The sequence below is a fragment of the Lithobates pipiens genome, unplaced genomic scaffold, assembly GCF_037356315.1.
Source record: "Lithobates pipiens isolate NorthernLeopardFrog02 unplaced genomic scaffold, aLitPip1_a1.2 Scaffold_1, whole genome shotgun sequence".
NCBI lineage: Eukaryota > Metazoa > Chordata > Amphibia > Anura > Ranidae > Lithobates > Lithobates pipiens.
In genome coordinates, this window is record NW_027507685.1 from 229,396,978 (window position 1) to 229,418,722 (window position 21,745).

General features: G+C 45.8%; 1 protein-coding gene across 2 annotated transcripts in view; it reads left to right on the forward strand.

The window, feature by feature from the left end:
- Positions 1 to 21,157, forward strand: part of LOC143984130 (class I histocompatibility antigen, F10 alpha chain-like) — a 174,296-nt gene extending 153,139 nt beyond the window's left edge. For both annotated transcript variants that reach the window (XM_077484443.1, XM_077484449.1), the window contains exons 5-7: positions 18,830 to 18,922; positions 20,594 to 20,623; positions 20,932 to 21,157. In XM_077484443.1, the coding sequence (XP_077340569.1) occupies positions 18,830 to 18,922; positions 20,594 to 20,623; positions 20,932 to 20,972 (164 nt within the window). In that variant the 3' untranslated portion in view covers positions 20,973 to 21,157. The remainder of the gene's footprint in view (positions 1 to 18,829; positions 18,923 to 20,593; positions 20,624 to 20,931) is intronic.
- The last annotated feature ends 588 nt before the right edge of the window (positions 21,158 to 21,745 follow it).

Sequence of the window (21,745 nt, forward strand, 5' to 3'; positions counted from 1 at the left end):
ATAGAAATAAGCAGAACAGTTTACATTAGTATCTGTAACAGATTATAGTCAAATGAGCTGCTACTAAAATTCGCAAATGCAGATAGTCCAAACAGTGCTAAAGCACGTTCGTGTGCCCTTCGCGTAAGAAAGCTAACAAACAAAAAGCGTCCAGGAAGAAAGTCAAGGGAAAATAAAAAAAAAGAAACTAACAGTTACCATAAGAGAAAAAACATGTAACGAACAGTGCTGTAGTGGCAGCTATTACCACAGATGATGTCATAGCATAAAGTTCCGCTGGATGAATATTATACATGTAGTAGGGAGAGAGAAAAGAGAAGAGAGAGGAAGACAGGATGAGAGGAAAGAAGAAGAACAGGAAAAGAGGTTCAAGGTGGGAAAGGAAGCAAAGAAAAGGGGAGAAAGAGGTATGGTCGGGAGGCCTGAGGGAGCCCCAGAACCCAGAATATCAAATTACGAGGGCTAAGGGGCCAAAAGACGTGAATCAAAATCTTTTGGTAGAAAATGGTCCACCCATGGCTGCCATATTTTGTTAAATAATGGGATCCTATCCAACACAACTGCTTCTATTTTAGCATGTATCATCGCCTGTGTGATTCTATGCTTAGTTTCAGTTAGGCCGCGTACACACAGGCGGACTGTTCGCCCAACCTTGTCCGTCCAACAGTTTCGGCAAACAGTCCGCTCAAAATTTGCATGAGCGGACTTGCCCACACACGAGCGGACTGTTTCAGCGAACTGTTTGCCAAACAGTTCGCTCAACTTTTGAAATGAACGGACTCGCCCACGTAAGGCGGAGGCAAATCCGCCCATTTCGAGCGCGTGTACAGGTAGGCGGGGCCCGCGAAGGAGACGTCGCGGGCTCCGCCGCCTGGAATGGGCTTAAAGGGGAACCCCAACGCCGAAAAAAATCGGCGTGGGGGTTCCCCCAAAGTCCACACCAGACCCTTGTCCGAGCACGCTACCCGGCCGGCCAGGAAAGGGGGGCGAGCGAGCGCGCCCCCCCTCCTGAGCCGTACCAGGCCGCGTGCCCTCAACATGGGGGGTGCCTTGGGGAAGGGGGGGCCGCGCGGCCCCCCCCACCCCAAAGCACCTTGTCCCCATGTTGATGAGGACAAGGGCCTCTTCCCGACAACCCTGGCCGTTGGTTGTCGGGGTCTGCGGGCGGGGGGCTTATCGGAATCCGGGAGCCCCCTTTAAGAAGGGGGCCCCCGGATACCGGCCCCCCACCCTATGTGAATGAGTATGGGGTACAATGTACCCCTACCCATTCACCTGTGAAATAAAGTACAAAAAAAAAACACAACACAGGGAAAAATATTTTATTGCACAGCTCCGGGGGTCTTCCGTCTTCGGGGGTCTTCTCGCCGGACTCCTCCGCTATCTTCGTGTAGCTCTTTTGCTAGCGGAGGAGTCCGGCTTTCTTCCTCCCCGCCGCCGGCCTCTTCTCCCGACTTCGGGGGTCTTGTCCCCCTCTTCGGTTCTTCTGCCGGGCCACCGCGCCTTCTTGTAGCTCTTTTGCAGGCGGTGGCCCGGTCTTCTGTCGCCGCTGCCTTCCGTTCTTCTATCGCCGCCTTCGGTTCTTCTGCCGGGCCACCGCGCCTTCTTGTAGCTCTTTTACAGGCGGTGGCCCGGTCTTCTGTCGCCGCCGCCTTCCGTTCTTGTTCTTCTTCTTGTTCTTCTTGTTCTTCTCCAGGAGATGTTGACACGTCGCTCTCTCCGGCCGGAATGCCAGAGCCGCGCTGTGCGGTCACTTATATAGTGACAATGGGGCGGGGTCACATGGTATATGTCACATGGGTTGGTCACATGGTGACCCCGCCCCCTTACGATGTCATAGTCCCCATGTGACATCAACCCATGTGACCAACCCATGTGACATATACCATATGACACCGCCCCATTGTCACTATATAAGTGGCAGCAGAGCGCGTCCCTGGCATTCCGGCCGGAGAGCTCGTCGAGTCAACATCTCCAGGAGAAGAAGAAGAAGAACAAGAAGAACAAGAACGGAAGGCGGCGGCGGCGGCGGCGACAGCGGCGACAGAAGACCGGGCCACCGCCTCAAAAAGAGCTATAAGAAGGCGCGGTGGCCCGGCAGAAGAACCGAAGGCGGCGGCAGAAGAACGGAAGACGGCGACAGAAGACCGGGCCACCGCCTGTAAAAGAGCTATAAGAAGGCGTGGTGGCCCGGCAGAAGAACCGAAGAGGGGGACAAGACCCCCGAAGACGGAAGACCCCCGGAGCTGTGCAATAAAATATTTTTTCCCTGTGTTGTGTTTTTTTTTTGTACTTTATTTCACAGGTGAATGGGTAGGGGTACATTGTACCCCATACTCATTCACATAGGGTGGGGGGCCGGTATCCGGGGGCCCCCTTCTTAAAGGGGGCTCCCGGATTCCGATAAGCCCCCCGCCCGCAGACCCCGACAACCAACGGCCAGGGTTGTCGGGAAGAGGCCCTTGTCCTCATCAACATGGGGACAAGGTGCTTTGGGGTGGGGGGGCCGCGCGGCCCCCCCTTCCCCAAGGCACCCCCAATGTTGAGGGCACGCGGCCTGGTACGGCTCAGGAGGGGGGGCGCGCTCGCTCGCCCCCCTTTCCTGGCCGGCCGGGTAGCGTGCTTGGACAAGGGTCTGGTGTGGACTTTGGGGGAACCCCCACGCCGATTTTTTTCGGTGTTGGGGTTCCCCTTTAAGCCCATTCCAGGCGGCGGAGCCCGCGACGTCTCCTTCGCGGGCCCCGCCTACCTGTACACGCGCTCGAAATGGGCGGACTTTCCGAGCGGGAACAGTTTGCTCATTTCGAAAGTAGCCTACACACGGGCGGACTGTTCGCTCAAACACAGTTTCAGCGGACAGTTTTTCGGAATTTCCGAAAGACTTTGTCCGTCCAACTGTCCGCTGAAACTGTCCGCTGAAAGCCCACACACGGGTGGACTGTCCGCCCAAACACTGTTCAGCGGACAAGGTTGGGCGAACAGTCCGCCCGTGTGTACGCGGCCTTATATTCAGGGATGGTGTCCTCCAGGCTCTCGCAATCGTTTGTTTAGCTGCAGTTATCACTTGAAGGAAAAGTCGATTTTGGGCTTTATTAAGATCTTGGGGCAAACAGTTCAACAATGCTGAAGCTGGGTCTGGGATCACAGGGAATTGTAACAATGTAGTTAGCAAATGGAAGACCGAGGACCAGAAATTTACCACGACGGGACATGTCCACCAAATGTGGAGGTGGGTGCCCCGTTCCTTACAGCCCCTAAAGCAATCAGGCGAATAGCCAGGTACAAATTTGGATATTCTAGAGGGGACCAGATACCACCGCATCAGGACCTTGTAGTTTGCTTCAGATGCCACAACATTTTGCGATGAATTTTTAGTGTTGGTCCATATATCGGTCCATGATTCTGAGTCAAGGTTAAGTGACAAATCCCTGGCCCATGCGGTAGCATAAGGTGGGAGGTCTTCAGATGTATTGGAAAGGCAAGAATATAGACATGAGATAATGCCCGGGGCATGGGGATCAGAGGAGCATATGGATTCAAATGAGGACATGGAGTTAAGATTAGGGTGAAGGGTAATATGTGCTCGGAAAAAGTGAATTATCTGTAGATAGTGAAAACATTCTACGGGGGGCAGATGGGCCCGTGCCTGTAGGTCAGAAAATGTTGCAAAGGTTCCTCTCGAGGAGAAGTCACAAACTCTTGTAAGGTTTGCTCGGGACCAAGCTGTAAAAGTAAGCGGTTCTGCAAAAGCCGGATAAAAATTCGGGTGACCTATAAATGAAAGCAGGGGAAAATGTGGAGATAGCAGTTTGAAGGGAGTACATACCTTATGCCAAATTTTAAGGGAGTGATTCGTAATGGGGTTCGTAAGTGATCTGCAGGTCTGTGGGGGAAGCCAAAGTAAATTGGAGACAGAGATGGGATGTGCCTCCACTGCTTCCAGACTGACCCACAGTGGTATTTCGGACACGGCGTGATATAAGGTCAATTGTGATATCTGAGCTGCATAATAATAATTCCTAAAATGTGGAATACCCAGGCCCCCACGGAGTTTATGTCGGAAAAGAACAGCCTTAGAAACCCTGGGTCTGATGCCACCCCATATATATTTGAAGGCTCGACTTTGAATGGCCTTGTGAAAGTATAATGGAACCATGACCGGGAGTACTCTATATAAATACAACAACTTGGGTAGTAGGGACATTTTAACAGCCGCAATGCGACCAAGCCAGGATACACATAGGGGTTGCCAGGAGTTAAGGAGGGAAGATAATTTACGAAGCATGGGTAAATAATTAATTTGGTATAAGTGTGCTGGATTACTGGTTAATTTCACACCTAGATAGGGAATATAGGAAGTGGACCATTGAAATGCGTAATTTGTGCGTAAAATTTGAAGCGTCTCAACAGGAAGGGATACCGCTAAAGCCTTAGACTTAGCCTGGTTCACTTCGAGGCCTGAGATTTGTGCAAACAAGTCAAGGAGTTTAAACAAGTTAGGTAAAGTAGTATGGGGTGAAGTTATAAATAATAGGGCGTTATCCGCAAAGAGACATAATTTATGGGTTGTGGAGGCTATTTCTAACCCCCTGATGTCGGGGTTAGATCTAATCAAAGCTGCCAGGGGCTCAATGGCAAGGGCAAAAAGCAGGGGCGACAAAGGGCACCCCTGCCGAGTGCCACGTTGGATCGGAAATCTGTTAGAGTTAAAGCCGGAGTATCGAACGAATGCTTGGGGATTGGCATATAGGGCCTCAATCCAGCGAAGGAAGTGAGGGCCAAAGCCCCATTTAGTTAAAATATACATAAGATAGGGCCAGGAGACAGTGTCGAATGCTTTTCGAATGTCGAGAGACAGAAGGTGCATAGGGACACCCCGAGCTCTCGCTAAATATTGTAATAGAATAACCCGGCGCACGTTATCACTGGCTTGACGCTTGGGAATGAATCCTACCTGATCTCTATGAATCAGCCCTCCAATATGTGGGTTCAGGCGTGTGGACAAAATTTTTGCTAGAAGTTTGACATCTAGATTCAAGAGTGATATCGGCCTGTAGTTGGACCATACAGAGTGGTCAGCATCAGGTTTGGGTATCACAGAGACCGAGGCTGTAAGCGTCTCGTTACCGAATAGTCCCCCTTTCAGCAGAGCATTAAAGGAGTTCACCAAGAGAGGGGCCAGGACTTCCATAAATTTTTTATAATATAACCCTGTGAACCCATCAGGACCAGGTTGTTTGTTAGGTTTAAGTAATTTTATGGCTTGAAGTACCTCGGAAGGCAAAAATTTCTTCCTCAGAGGCATTGCGAATGGGGGTAGAGAGGGAAGGAATCGGTAAATTACCAAATAAAGCCTCGGCTTTATCTAGAGGAAAGGGGGCAGGAGATTCGTATAATTTAGCGAGGCGTTTAGAGAATTCGTTTACGATTCTGGCCGGGTTGCTGGTATGGGTCCCATTGTGGAGTTTAAGCCTAATTGGTTTGTGAGTACGCTCTGGTTGTCTAAGGCGAAGAGCTAAAAATGTGTCAGGCTTGTTAGATTTTGTGTAAATAGAATGATAGGCCCTGCGCAAGGATTTGTCAGCCGCTTCAGAAAAGAGCAAGTCCAATTCGAGACGGATGTTGTCCAACTTAGACTTGCTCGCCTCCGAAGGTGTAGCCTGAAACAGCAGGAACTGGCGTTGATAATCGGATTCTAGGCGCTGTATACGTTCAAGTCTATCTTTTTTGAGGAAAGAGGCGGTAGAAATGCATTTACCCCGTATAACAGGCTTATGCGCTTCCCATAAAAGAACAGGGGAGGTGCCTGGCACGGCATTGTGCACGAGATAATCACGTAGAGCTACTTCGATATCAAGCCGAAAAGATTCGTTCGTGAGATATTTATCGTTCATACGCCAAAACCTTTCGTTAGATTGCGGTATGAGCGAAGAGATAGTGGTAATCACTGCACAATGGTCGGACCAGGTGATTGGGTGAATAAAGGATTGAAGCAAGACAGGGGAGGATGCTACAGGGATAAATATGTGATCTATCCTGGAAAATGAATTATGAGGATAAGAGTAGAAAGAATAATTTTTCTTTGCGGGATTACATTCCCTCCACATATCTAATAAGTAGTATTGTTGGAGTAAAGATCGGAACTTAACCGATAATGAAAGGTGGTCTGGTGCATAGGGAGATTTATCCATAGATGGGTGTATAACTAGGTTTGAGTCTCCACACATAATCAAGGTGCCTTTAAGGTGAGTTTTAATTACCTGGAAAAGGTGAGAAAAGGAGGGGATAGGATTTGAGTTGGGGGCATAGTAGGAGACTAAAGTTACTTCAGATTCTTGAAGAGAGCCCGACATGATGATGTATCACCCCTCAGGGTCTTGGATAACTGAGGCAAAAGTAAACGGGAGGGAACGATGGAGAGCCAGGAGGACCCCTCTTTGCTTTGTTGCCGCAGAGGCTGTATACACCAAAGGGTAACTGCTATTGAAGAATTTAGGGGTACTTCATGTGGAAAAGTGCGTTTCTTGTAGTGCTACTATCCCCGCTTTTAAAGACACGAAAGAGCGGAATGCCTTGACCCGTTTATTAGGGGAATTGAGACCTTTTGCATTAAGTGATAATATATTCAGGGGGGCCATGGGTCAAAACATGGATGGATACTATAGCGAAACCCGGGGTCTCCCCAGGCCAACCGACAACAAGTAGTAAGAAAGGCAAGAAAAGAGAGAGAATTAGGAGCAAAAAGAGTGTAGGAAGAGAAAGATAGGAGAACATCAGAGCAAGTATGTAAGGCGAATAATAAGTAAGCTGGTGCGAGTCGGAAAAATCCGGATCGCCCGACTCTTATGTGCGCGGTCCCGAGGGCAGACGTATCCGCCATGGGGAGGGCGCACCAGGTGAGGGGGAAGCAGTGGCTGTCCCTCGCAACATACCGGGACAGAAGAAAGCATTATTGGTAATAACATAAAACTTGCCAAGACGGCTTAAAACCACTCAATTAAAGGCATAAAGCATACATTTACAACGAACTTCAAAGAACATAGTGTAACAAAGGAATATAGATAACAATATTAATATCAAATCCTGTGTGCAGGGGGAAGATGGGGGATGGGGAAGGAAAAAAAAAGAAAAAAAAAGGGGGGAGGGGGGTGTTAGGTGTGACCTCAACAAGTCACCTATTTGTCAGGTTATGTTACCGTTTCCCAATTGTTAGTTAGAGTTCTTATCCAAGCAAAGAGACACAGAGGTATTCAGTATTTCTGCTCAGAAGTCCGTCGTAACTCTGACTTTCTCTGACTGACTCTGGCTCTGAGGCTTCTTTATTACATCTTTTATAGACAGAAAAGAGCAAACATCAGCAGTGTAAAAAAACAACATTTTTGCAAAGGAAAGACAATTCTCCGGGTGTTATCAGCTGATAAGACAATCTTCTGGGCGTAGACTGCTTTTTAGGGCTGATGCGGCCTCTTCTTGATGAGTACGTGACTAAAGATGACGAGTCCTTATTTTACAGAGAAGGATAGAAAAATACATGCATTTAGTAAGACATACGGTCAACCATTTTGTTTCAACATATACCTTAATCCTTACATTTCCCCCTTTGACATCACCCCTCCCTCTTGCCCTGGGTCCACCTGAACAAGTTCTAGTCAGCCTATATCCAGAGTACTCTCCCTGACCGCGAGTTGTCAGAGGGGTATACACCCATCCCCCTGGACAGTACCAACATCTAAAATTCAGGAAGAGTGGCTTTTCTGACAGATGGGTGATGTCAAGGATCTAAATCTACCTATCTTCACAAAAGTTCCATCTTTTCCGCATCATTTACCTTGGCTTTCTTGCAAAAGCACATGAGCAGTTTAAAGCATGCATAAAAGAAAAATACGAATAAGAGCACCACTATAATTGTCATTGCTGCCTTCTTAACCCAAGAGAATAACCCTGAGAAACTAAAAGTTCCACCAAACGGATCCCAGTCGCGACCAATATTTCGGGCCTTCTCTTGTAAATTCTTTACTTCCGTACGGTGTTGTGCAATGATGTCATAATAGTCAGGTACCTCAATGCTGGTGTTATGTATCCAAGTACAGCACTCATAGTCCTCAGTAGTTTCACAGAGTCCTGTCAGTGCTGCACTCATACTTTCAATTGCTAATTCATGTAATTCTAATTGTTGTCTGATGGCTCTGGTCTCCAGATTTAACTTAGTAATGTCATCAGAGTTTTTCTCCAAAACATCATTAATAATTCCTGTATAGTTATTTAGTCTTTTCATTAAGTCTATACCCCATCCTGTCCAGGACGGGAACCAAGCCCATGCCATGTCCTTCTTCAGGAATATTTCTCTTTTACTACGATACCTGAGGGGATATCTAGGGTGCATGCTAGCTTCTAATAGGTGATCACCTCGTTCATCACCTACTACTCCCATTACTGGTACTAAACTTGCGAGGTAGCACCATCCCTGAGCTTTTCTAGGTATCCAAGTATAACATTTATCCTCACAACAGATATATATATTATTTCCCAGTGCTACTGATCTTGAACTGATATCATTTCTATAACGAGAGGTGTATCCATAGAGGGATAAGTTGGATACTAACCACCTAACATTATTATCCACAATGTTAGTGAGGAAGTCAGATAATGTCTGGTGTGTGCTGGAATTACTGGGATAGAAGCTTCCATTTAATACGACAATGGACAAATTAAACTTGCTGTCTTGGCATTCTCCATTTCCTCCCGTTGTGTTCCCTAAGTTGAAACACCAATCAGGGGAAAAGGCGAGACCATTTGACTTAAACATTACTGTCTCGCTGGTATTTGTTCTAATTATGTTAATGCTACTGTTAGCAAGATCAGTATAGTTTATAGGAACTGCCATCAGTGGTATACTTGCTGTGCTGGGGTGTAATTTGCTACAAATCCAACATTTCTCATATCCTGACTTCTGGGCATAAGCATATTTAAACTTCAGTAATAACATTTTTTTAGAAAATCCTTCATCCTTGTATATTTTATTCTGTGAGGTAACCAAACTATTAGCCAGAATTACTGAAACAATAAAAAGATACATGTTGTCATTTGCCAACTGGCTCCTTTTTACAATGAGAAGCGTGGATCCAGGTAGGTTTCCCTTCCAATTTCACTGAGGTTGCTGTAATCAATAGCACCTGGAAAGGACCTTCAAACCTTGGTTCCAGTGTCTTTCTGGTATGTTTCTTTACATACACATAGTCTCCTGGTTGTAGATCGTGTGTACCTGTGACAGAATTAGGGTCTGGAAGAGAAGAATACACACTCTTGTGGATTTTAGTCAGACGCTGTTGCAACTGTATTACATACGTAGTTAACCTATCACATTGTAATTGCATACTTTGAGGAAAATATAAACCTAATCTAGGTGCACTTCCAAACAGTATTTCATATGGGGATAACCCTGTTTTTCCTGTTGGGGTGTACCTAATAGAGAACAAAGCTAAAGCTAGGCACTCAGGCCATGGTTTGTTCAACTCCTGCATGGCTTTTTGTATTTTCAGCTTGATTGTACCATTTACTCTTTCTACTGATCCTGAACTCTGTGGGTGGTAAGGAGTATGAAAACTTTGTTGAACCCCTAACATTGCCATCACATTTTGCATTATTTCTCCCGTGAAATGTGTCCCCCTATCTGATTCTATTGTTTCTGGGAGACCAAACCTAGGTATCAGCTCAGTAATCAGTTTCTTGGCGGTGGCTTTTGCCGTAGCTGATTTCACAGGATAACTTTCGGACCAGCCTGAAAATAGGCAGATGCACACGAGAACAAATTCAAAGGGGCCGCTCTTAGGCATTTGTATGTAGTCAATCTGCAGTCTCTGAAAGGGATATTGGGCCCGGACCTGATGTTTACGTGGGGTTTTCACTCTCTGTCCTGGGTTATTAATCAGACAGATTTGGCATGCAGCACAGTAGTTCCTTGCAGTACTACTGAATCCAGGGGCTAGCCATCCTTGGCTTACAATCCTATACATAGAATTGGAGCTGACATGAGTGGGTAAGTGGACAGCCGCTGCCATTGCGGGGTATAGAGAAGCGGGTAGACATATTTTGTCTCCTTCTCTCCATACATTGTCAAGGCCTGGTGCAGCTCCCTCCTTAACCCAACGGTCCTTCTCAATAGCCCCTGCTTGTTCCTGTAGTTCGATTAGCTGCTGCCATGTGGTTTCGGGCATACTCACCTGTACCGTGGCTAAGGTCTCAGGGCTTACTTCCCCTAGAGCTGCCTTCTTTGCAGTTAAATCTGCAAATGCGTTTCCTTTTGCCTCAGTTGTTTTTGCGCTCGTGTGTGCCGCTATCTTCATGATGGCTACTCTTATAACCTTTTGAAGATTGTTCAGGACTCTTTTGATTCCTTCACCATGTTTAACAGGTGTGCCTGCTGCTGTAAGGTAACCTCTAGCTTTCCATATGTGGCCATAATCATGTGCCACACCGTAGGCGTATGCGGAATCAGTGTAAATGTTCCCTTCTTGTCCCTCCAAGTGTTCTAGGGCTTTCTCTAGAGCGGTTAGTTCCGCTTCTTGTGCCGACATGTGTGCTGGTAGTGACTTTGCCTCAATTACCTGTGTGTCCGTTACCACAGCATAACCTGTGTGATATTTACCTTTGTCATCGGCAAATCTACTACCATCTATGTACAGTGTGTGTTCTGCATTTGCAATGGGTATGTCTGTGACATGTGGGAACCCCGTGGTTTCTTGTTCCATAAGTTGAAAACAATCGTGTTCATCAGATGTTATGTCATGAAATGAAAGTGTGTCAGAATCCTGAGTATCTTGTGCTGTATCTACACCATTATCATCATTACTCCCCCCTGTCAAATCTGTCTGTAATGGTAAAAGCTGTGCTAAGTTAAAAGAAGTGCATCGCTGAAAGGTAACATTGGGGGGTAGGAGCAAAGTGCATTGTAGACGCAGCTGCCTTGCCATTGATATGTGTTTTGGTTGGACCTGTGACAAGATGGCGTGTATGTCATGTGTGGTATGTACCACTACAGGATTGTCTAAGACAATTTCTGAGGATTTGTCAATGATAATTGACACTGCTGCGACTGCTCGTACACAGGACGGTGATCCTCTAGAGACAGGATCGAGAGCCGCCGAGAAGTATGCTACCGGCCTTTGTTTGATGTGTTGTTGTGTCAACACCCCTGTTGCGTGTCCCGTGATTTCAGCAATGTACAAATGAAATGTTTTGGTATAATCAGGGATCCCGATCGCAGGTGCCGAAATCAGTAACCTTTTTAAGGTGCTAAAAGATTCATGACCTGCTTCTGTGAGTACATAGGGTACTATTTTCAAGCAATCATATAATGGCTGCATCAGAGAACTGGCATGTGGTATCCATTGTCTACAATATGACACCATTCCCAGAAACATATGAAGTTGCTTAAAGTTGCGTGGGATATTCATTTGTCTTATGGCCTGGACTCGGTCTTCAGTGAGATGTCGAGTACCCTGGGATATACAGTGGCCCAAAAAGACAACCTTTTTCTGACATACCTGTAACTTAGTTCTATTCACCTTGCACCCTTTTTCAGCCAGGAATTGTAACAATGAGAGAGTGGCTTTTAAACAAGTCTCCATATTGCAACAATACACAAGTGTCAGGCGGTAGCCATTCCCCCTATTTTTACTTTTTAAGGTTTAGTCAGTGGGGCATCGGACAAAAGACCGTCATAACCACTTATGGGTATGGTGTCACGGGATGTCATGTGTGGAGGGACTACTGAATCAGACAACAGACTGTGTGACGCTCCTGTGTCAACCAAACAAGGAATATGTTTACCTTCCACCTTCATCAACATGTGGAGCATTTTGTTCTCTGATTCAGCTAGGACTGGGGCAAGTCATGCGGTCGGATCGTCCCTATCATTGGTACGCCTCTGTCTGTAGTCCCTCGTGTCTCTGTCCGTGTTTCCTTCCTGTTCGTCTTTTATCCTTTTCCTACAGTCTCTTTTTATATGTCCCACCTTGTTGCAGTAATAACAGGTAAGAGGTTTACGGGAGGAATTCCCTCCTTCATTGACCCGGGCAACAGTGTTAACTCCCGGTGTCCTTCTGGGTTTAGTTTCTGCTAAATCAGCCTCTATGCCTTGTGCTTTCTGCAACAATGTTCCTCTGTCCCGTATGGCTCTCCATTCGGGAGTACATGCCTTCAGTTTGTCACCTATTTGGGGTACTAGTCCTTCCATAAACTGTCGATTGAAAGCCCTAATGGTGATGGGTAAGGCTAAATCTAGACCTTCGTCAGCCATCATGCTTTCCATGTTGAGGTAAAATTCTGTAACAGTCTGACCTGGGGCCTGTTTTATGGGCGCTGTCGAACCCCTTTCCTGCTGTTTCCCTTGGCAAAATTCTCGTAACTGAGCAATAAACAGGGGTCTAGAGTCTATATGACGAGGATGTATTCCTGGTGGATCTGCCGCTGGATCCCCTTGTGGTCTATGTGGAGCAATTTCATTCATAAATTGATTAAACATCGTTAGTGTCATTTTATGTCTACACAAATCTTCCCCATCTTGCCAAGTTGCTTCATGTGTGTCTAGTAATTGTGTCACGAATCTACAGAATGCGGCAGGTTTTGCTACGGGATCAGGAGCATTCTGTATTAATGCCATAAGAGTGTCAGCCGACCAAGGTGTCCATGTCCTCAGAACGACTTGAGTCACTGTAGGTGGCTGTCCTGCTTGACCCGCATTTGGATTATTTACTTGTATTACCCTAGTCCGACTATGGACTGGAGCTACGGGCTCTGGTCTTTGAGCGCCGCAATGCACACATTCCTGTGCCCAGTCTGTATTCTGGGTACCGCATACTCGGCATACCCATCCTCTTCCTCTTAAGGAAGGATAAAGTTTTGGTCTTTCATTACCTGGTGTGGTGGTGTTATAAGGAGGTGGAGTATCTCCCGTATTTACCCTATCGCCGGGAGCAGAAGGAAGACTTTTGTGTCGGACCTTCATATCCCATCCACCCTTTTCCTGACAATACTCCCATCCCTCCTCTTTAGCCCTGTTGGAAACCTTAATTAAACATTGTATTTGTGATACCCATCCGTTTTTCAATATCTCTCTCTGTCTGTCTCTCTTTATTTCTTCCCAACCTTCTACACTTAATCCATTTTCTCCATCCATCCCCAATTTCTTGAGAATCCTATTTGTGCCCTGTGCCTTATCCTTCCCATACAACATTGTAATTATGTCTTTAACAGCATAACATTTCTGAGATTCCTCCTGGGGTTTACCATGTGTCTGGCCCATTTTGACAGTCCTGCCTAGGTGGCGTTTGGATCACTTACTAAGTGTCTCGTTGCCTTCTCCTCCTAGGGTGCCAAAATACTAAAAACCTCTCCTGGATGAGATTTCTGAAATCGAATTACATTATATACTAGCCAACTGACAAATATTATGACCAGACTGACAGCTACAACATATACAAGCATTCCCTTTTGGTGGCCAAACACATATGACTAGGTCTCCGGGACTTTGTGGAGACCTTATTTCCGTCCCATTACCATGGAATCTCTCAGCATTCGTTTCTTATTCCTGCTTTATTGAGGCAGTCAGGACTTATACTTTCAACCCGTTTTTAGGCTCATGAATCAAAAAGCGTATATCAAACTTAAGTGTCGGACCCCCAAAGTACTCTTACGAGTTAAGGGCGCATTCCGTTACCCATTGGGATGATATATGTTTCAATTCACACCATACAAACAGGGCTTATCTCATTCACAACAGACAGATGACAAGTAGACAGACAAGAAACAACGGTAACATAAGCCAAAATATTAAGTTCAAGACCCGCTTACTACAGAGGTTGGTGTTTACCTGAAGAACAATTCAGACAGATCAGGTGGGCACAAATCTAAGAAGCACAGAGTTTATAAGAAAATAAAGCTTTTCTTACCTGCGCAGGATTTGTCTGTGGTTCTTGATGTGCCCGACCATTTCGTTCTGTCCTTATGTTCGTTCGCCTCTTGTAGTTTCTTCAGCGAGTCCCTATTCGCGGCGCCAGAAATGTTAGGTGTGACCTCAACAAGTCACCTATTTGTCAGGTTATGTTACCGTTTCCCAATTGTTAGTTAGAGTTCTTATCCAAGCAAAGAGACACAGAGGTATTCAGTATTTCTGCTCAGAAGTCCGTCGTAACTCTGACTTTCTCTGACTGACTCTGGCTCTGAGGCTTCTTTATTACATCTTTTATAGACAGAAAAGAGCAAACATCAGCAGTGTAAAAAAACAACATTTTTGCAAAGGAAAGACAATTCTCCGGGTGTTATCAGCTGATAAGACAATCTTCTGGGCGTAGACTGCTTTTTAGGGCTGATGCGGCCTCTTCTTGATGAGTACGTGACTAAAGATGACGAGTCCTTATTTTACAGAGAAGGATAGAAAAATACATGTATTTAGTAAGACATACGGTCAACCATTTTGTTTCAACATATACCTTAATCCTTACAGGGGGTTAAGGAAGGGGGAGGGGGGAGAGATGGGGGGGAAGGGAAGGAAGGGTAAGGGATAATTCACTTATAAGGGTGACATTGAAAAAGGGCATTAGACATAGCAAGTGCATTCTCCTTAGCTAGCGAAAGCTCATGATCCACGGACCTTATTGGTAAGCAAAAGATCAACATACTAGACAAGGGGGTCCATGGGTGCAATACAAGAGGAGGAGAGAGAACCTGCTGTAGTGTGTAGTAATAAAAACCCCAAATCAAAAGCAAAAAATCGAGAATCAAAAATCAAGGTTCAAAAAATCAAAAATTAAAAAATCGCAAATCAAAAATCAAAAACCAAAAACAAAGTCAAAGTCAAAAGTTCACCCAACACACAGGTGTCCGATAACCGTAACAGGCTATTCAAGCCATTGGGCTAAGGCTCAGAGCACCCGCAACACGGGTGAAAATAAGAAAGTAACCGATGAGGCGGAAGAAGCCGTTCAGTGAGGCACAAATACTCTAGGACTAAAGGGGTTTGTGGTAGAGGCTTTCGCTGGCGTACCCTTCCGGATGGATCTTGGAGAACGCATGTCCCTGGGATCTCGTTTAGGGGTTGCCGTGTGAGGATAAGGGGTGAGACGAGCAGGGGTGCGTGGAAGTGAAGTCTCAGATTGTTGCTCTGGTGTTGTTAGATGTAGAGACTCAAGGAGGCTTTGGAGAGCTTCTGGGGAGGCACAAGTGTACTGTTGACCATTATAGGTGAAATGGAGAGCAAAAGGGAAACGCCACATGTATTTGATTTGATGGTGAATAAGCACCTGTAGCTGCGGTTTCATGGCCCTCCGTTTCGCGATTGTAAGAGGGGCTAAGTCAGTAAATAACTGGTATGTGTGGCCTTGAAATGTAAGGGTCTCTTCTTTGCTGCGGGCAGCTGCGAGTAGTTGCTCTTTAGACCTGAAAAAGTGAAGTTTTACAATGATATCACGCGGAGGACCATCAGGTTGACGGCGTGTCAGGGCTCTGTGTATCCTATCAAATTCCAGGCGTTCAATCGGAATTGACGGGGAAAGCTCCTGGAATAGGGCTGTAGTAAAAGATTGTATGTCTTGCACCATTTCTGGTATGCCGCGGAGGCGCAGATTCTCCCTCCTGGAGCGATTCTCGGCGTCTTAAAGCCGAGAAAGAAGCATTGCGTTTTCCTCACGAAGGGTGAGATGCTACTGAGCATGTTCTTTAAGGGTCAGTTCCATATCATCTGCCCGGGTCTCAAGGTCAGCAGTGCGCTGTCCTAATTCACGTATCTCACGTGTCAGTTTAGTAGTTATTTGCTCAGAGGTCGCCTTCAGGGCCTTATGGAGCATTTTTTCAAAGTGAGCAAGAAGGTCAGCTTGCGGCATACCTGGGGTTGGGAGTGCGGGGAAGTCCTCCATGCTGGGTCTATCTTCCTCATCGGAATCGTCGCTGCGTGGGTCAGCTGTGTCAGCGGGAGATCTGGGGCATTGTGAGAGAGCCTGAGCCTGTGCCTGTGCCTTCGCGGCCATCTTGGACGAGGCCCGCGCGAGCGCTTCCTTTATCGGTTTCGGCTTCGATTTACCCCGGTGTCCTGTCAGGACCATCCCGGGGGGTGCTCGGGGGTATCGGCGAACCGTACCGGCGGGATGCCTGGTAATTGTGCTGGCGGTGGCTCAATAAAGTCCCGGAACCATTGTGAGGAGTGCGGAGCTCTAGTGGCAGACGTCCATCACGTCGAGCTGCGTGCATGCGCCCCCCATCTGTATGTATGTTTAATAATAAAAAATAAATAAAAATTGCTTGATTAAAAAAAAAAAAGTTTTAAGATGGGCACTGCATTCGGTGCGCAAAGACTTCACCCGCCGTGACTCCACCCTACGCGTTTAATCAGCAATGACGTTCTGTGGTTTTAAATGTGAGTGCATTATTGATCAATTTTATTTGTTTTGCACTTCTCTTTACATTTTTCCTGACTCTGTCTATTTTTAATATTAGTGGAGCACTGTCTTTTTGTTTCCTATAATCCAGAACTATTATCTCAGTCACTTTTTTTAAAAAATATTACATTACGTAAGAACAGAAGATGGTCACTGACCAATCCCTGTGATTAAGGCGAGGGGAAGCTACAGTCATGTCTGTAGGAGAAATGCAGCCAGGACCTGCGGCCACCATGAGTAAAAAAATAAGTTTAAGTGTAACGTCAGTGTGAAAAAAAAAGTGAACAGGCAGAATTTTTAATACAGAAAAGACATACTGGGGCTGATTTACTAAAGACAAATAGACTGGGCACTTTTCAAGTGAATTTACTCCAGACCTTAGTAAAAGAGGGACTTCTGTCATCTAATCATGTGCAAACAAAAATGTAATTGGGTATTCTTTGCAGAGTGAAGCTTCATCTCATTTTACTAAGCTCTTTAGCAAATGTCCTTGCAGAGTTCAAATTGCTCTTGCAAAGTGAACAAGCTATTTGCCTTTAGTAAATAACCCCCCAATGTCTCTTCTGCATTAAAGTTGCTGTCCTGTCTGTCTGCACTGTACAGTGAGCTAGTCACACACAGATCAGGGTATAATTTCAGCAGTGCAGAGATGACTGAACTCCCGAGCATGCATGGGCATGACGGTCTCTCAGCCCGGCCAATCAAAACGGCTGGGGATTGATACTAGGGATGCAACGAATGGGTTTTTTGGTACCGATACCGAAAATGAAAAATGCACTAGGCCGATACCGAAACAGCACCGATACCGAAAATGACTGTTTTTAAAAAATATTTTTATACAGGAGGTGGTCAGAGACTGGGGACATGGTACAGGAGGTGGTCAGAGACTGGGGACATGGTACAGGAGGTGGTCAGAGACTGGCAACATGGTACAGGAGGTGGTCAGAGACTGGGGACATGGTACAGGAGGTGGTCAGAGACTGGGGACAGGGTACAGGAGGTGGTCAGAGACTGGCGACATGGTACAGGAGGTGGTCAGAGACTGGCGACATGGTACAGGAGGTGGTCAGAGACTGGCGACCTGATAAAAGAGATAAGTGTGTTGTCTCCAGTGCAGCCAGTGTGTTTTCCCCTCGTGCAGCCAGTGTGTTGTCCCCTCGTGCAGCCAGTGTGTTGTCCCCTCGTGCAGCCAGTGTGTTGTCCCCTCGTGCAGCTAGTGTGGTGTCCCCTGTGCAGTCAGTGTGGTGTCCCCTGTGTAGTTGGCGATGCCCCCGTGCAGCCAGTGTGGTGTCCCCTGTGTAGTTGGCGATGCCCCCGTGCAGCCAGTGATGCAGCAAAGAGAGAGGAGAGCCGCCTCCGCCGTCTGGTCAGATGATCTGTCTATCAAAGTTCCCCGAACAAGGGGGAGGGGCTGTATGCGACGGCACGCGACGGGGGAACACACGGCTATTGAAATTAAAGCTGTGATGTTCCCGGCGCTCTATTGAACCAGACGACGGAGGCGGCTCTCCTGCGCTATACACCTACTATGGCAGCCGAAAATTTCAGTGCATCCCTAATTGATACCTAAAATCAGTTTATTCTTCTTTTACATGAGCAATGTGGCTGATTAATAAGACTGTGGGCGGTGTCCTCTGAAGAGTGATCTGCAGTGAATCGGCCTATAAAGGGCATTTGACAGGGGGTGAGGAAGCAATATGCTACCTACTTACTGCCTGTTTTAACCTCTAAAGACCTGAAGATGAACCCAAAGGGGATCATTTTTGCTGCACCACAATGCAGAGCATCATGGCTGCAGAATATACACCACACTTTCTATCATGGTAGTTCTATTAGGAGCAGTTGGAAGGGAAATAAAAAAACGCTGCTCAACCGCACCCCGGACTGCATGTAAACAAAGTCTTCCTGTCAGATGATGTACAGTATCTGCACTCAAACAGAACAGACTTTGCAAAGAATTTGTCAGCTGATTTCAATTGGCTTGGTAAAGACAAGCCTAGCATAAAATTCCAGGAGTTTCCCGCACCCTGGAAGACACGGGCGTTGTGTACAGCCTGCTATTCTAGAGGTTGGCTGTATGCAGCTTTATGCTTGTCAACACGGATGCTTCTGTGCATCAGCATTTACCTACAGATGTGTGTACAATGCATACAAGCACACAGAGGTTCAGCGTACGGTAATTATGTCATACGGGCATGAAGGGTACACAGTGATGCACAGAAGCATCAAAATTTATAAGAATATGATGTGGGAAAACACCCAGAATTTTACACTGGACATATCTACGGTTTCTTCCCATCTGTGTACATGAGGTCTGATTATTACATGTCTTCTATTATAAAGTATCTTCACCTGAACTTCTCACTCACTATTCCCACCATCTCATGGATCTCTTTCAGAACCTGATAATGGTCTCCCACTTGCTATGATTATTGGCATTGTCTGTGCTGTTGTCATCATTGCAGTCGCTGTTGGAATCTTTTTCTACAAGAGTAAGTGATTACATTTTTATCACATGTTACTTTCTTTCACAGTATAAATGGATGAAGCTCAAAAGAATTTGATTGCTTAAAGTGACAATTATGGAAGCTACCATTGCTATTCCCCCTGAGCTTAAAGTCTGGGTCCAGTAAATGCCCCCCCACTCCACTGTCTCTCACAGTACCTCTTCTCTGCCACAAGATGTCCTCAGTGTGACGAACCAAACTGGGACAGAGGCTTCTGAGAGGACTAGGGGCAAGCCTCCTATCCACTGACTATGGGCCTGGGCTTTTAAAGCAACACCACTCCTTAGGAGCTGTGTGCATTTGGGACACATGGAGTGGCCTTGCTTCAGATTCAAATCCATGTCTTCCCAAAACAGACTGAGAACTGGAGGACCCACAGACATATATTTTTTGCATCTCTATGTCCAAACCAGGACTGACTGCTTCAGACTGAGACTCGGAGCAGATGGGAATCTAATCAGCTCAAGCAATCTGATACCAGGGACTCTAGTCTGTTTATTAAGGTGTTGTGTGTTTATTAGGTGTGTCTCTCCCATTGTGTGCCTCCTAGGTGTGCATTCCCATTGTTAATTGAGTCTCCTATTGTTTCTGTCTGTTGGCTAATTTGGCTGACTTTTGGAGGTTCCTATGTGATGGGATTAGCCTTGCGTCAGCTCTGCCTTGTTATCTAAACCATTGTGTGATGTTTTGGGTAAATATTTGGTTTTTATTGTTCGTGTGGTGACCATAAAAACCTGTATGTCTATTCAATAAACAGTCATTCCTTTGGTTTTATCTCCACATCTTGTCTGTGTACGGTGATTGGGGTAAAGGGCTGGTATTATTTCTCGGTCTGCTGGAACAGTTTGGAGGGCAGGAAGCATTGTTTGGCAGGAGCACCAAAGCGAGGGGCCAAGAGGTTCCGTCCCACTCAGTATTCCAGGTGAAATCACATTTATTCAACCTGGGAGACTGAGGACATACTGTGAATGCAGAGGGTCATGGGACGGCTTTTGAGGGGCATCATTATGACACCCTGTACTCTGTACATTGGGGCAGGGAGAGGCACTGATGTCTTAATAGCAGCGCTGCTATCTGTATCATCAAGAGCCACCGACTAGCAGAAAAATATTTGAAGAGGAAGAGGACCCTGCACATCATGTGACCAATCTGGGGACCCATGCAAAGGAAAAAACAAAAAGTATAAAATAGAGGGGGGGTGGGGTCATCCAGGGTCATTGGGGGGGGGTCACAGACGTGGAACGAGCATGCTGTAAATGAATGCCAGAAAAAAGTGTCCAATTCCATAACTAACTGTATCTGTTCTGTGTCACCAACTCAGACAGCACTGAAGCCAAACATGAGCAAGACAGCCAGGGAATGAGCATTCTCAAAGGGAGATTGCAGCAATGGCGGCCTCCAGTATTCTCTAATGATATTGTCTCTTTATTATTTTATCAGCATCCATAGTGTCATTTATAGAAAGTAGGGATCCGTTCTTCAACTTTTTTCCATTTATAATTATATTAGTCTGTTTTGGGTCTTTTCTGGTGGGTTATACCCCATCTGTGGATGTTTCTAGCTTCAAAATTCTGAGTTTGGATATTGGCTGACAGATTGTGATGAGCTTTTATTTAATGTTTTCCTGTTTCTAACACAATAATTTATATATTTCAGAGAGGGGAGAAGGCTACAAGACCACCAGTAGTAAGTATCCCATCATGTCCTGTTCTCTGTGTTGTAGTGTACAGTGTGTAGAATATGTGGGGAGGTGAGACGTCTTGCAGATCATCTTATTCTATGATACAAGTAACTTTATTATCATTACCTACATTATATGATGCAATGGAAATAACTGAGGAGATCCCCAATAGTGTCTCTCTGTACAGACTTTTCTCTGTAATAAAAAGCGTGTCAGAAGGATGTTCTCTCTCTGTACTTTATATAGTATTATATGATAATCATCATTTACCATGATCTCCATACAGACTAAACTGCTCCACTTTCTTTTACAGCTTCAGATGCCAATTCTGACTCCTCCAACCCGAGAGCCTGAATGTACAGGATGGAGGACATCACAGGAAGAGGAGGAGAGGCTTTTCTTTCCATTCAGATTCAGCCTATTGCACTTGCTTCTGTCTACATTCATTAATATATCTAATGCCATGTAATTTAAAGAGAACCTGTCATGTATTCTAATCCACTGGTGTATATAAAAGAATACATTTGAATGTAAAACAAGGGTGGTACACCGAATGTATGAAGATTGAGAGAAGTATTTTCCCCATATTAATAAAATCATCACGGCTGACAATGTCACCCCTATAAAGGTCTGTGGTATAATATATATTCATATACAGATTTAACTGATTGGATCAGTGCTATCTATACTTCAGTGCTGAGGATTTCTGAATAGTAACATCATCTTATTCAGTACTCTGCATCTGACTTCCCAGGCTCTGCAGTAATATCTGAGTAATGAGGAGAAGCATATATTGGACCCCTGTATACTCATGAGGATAGAGTCATGAGAGATACAATTTCTGACCTGTTTTATGGCCGTAGACTCCTTTCTATGTTAATGATCTTGGCTTGAGTACATCATGAATCAGTGACCTGGAACAGACATGCTGTCACAATTCCCTTCTGTGTGCTTGTGTCAGGTCAGGGAATGGTGTGTGTGTGTGGTGGATTCAAGGACCAGGATAATAGTAATTCAAGGATCAGGATGACAGCCCCAGAACTTGCACTCTGAAAAACAAAACCCCAATCTGGCATCTCTCATATCTCCATCTTCACAGGTTCTGTTTATTGCCAGCCATGTATAGT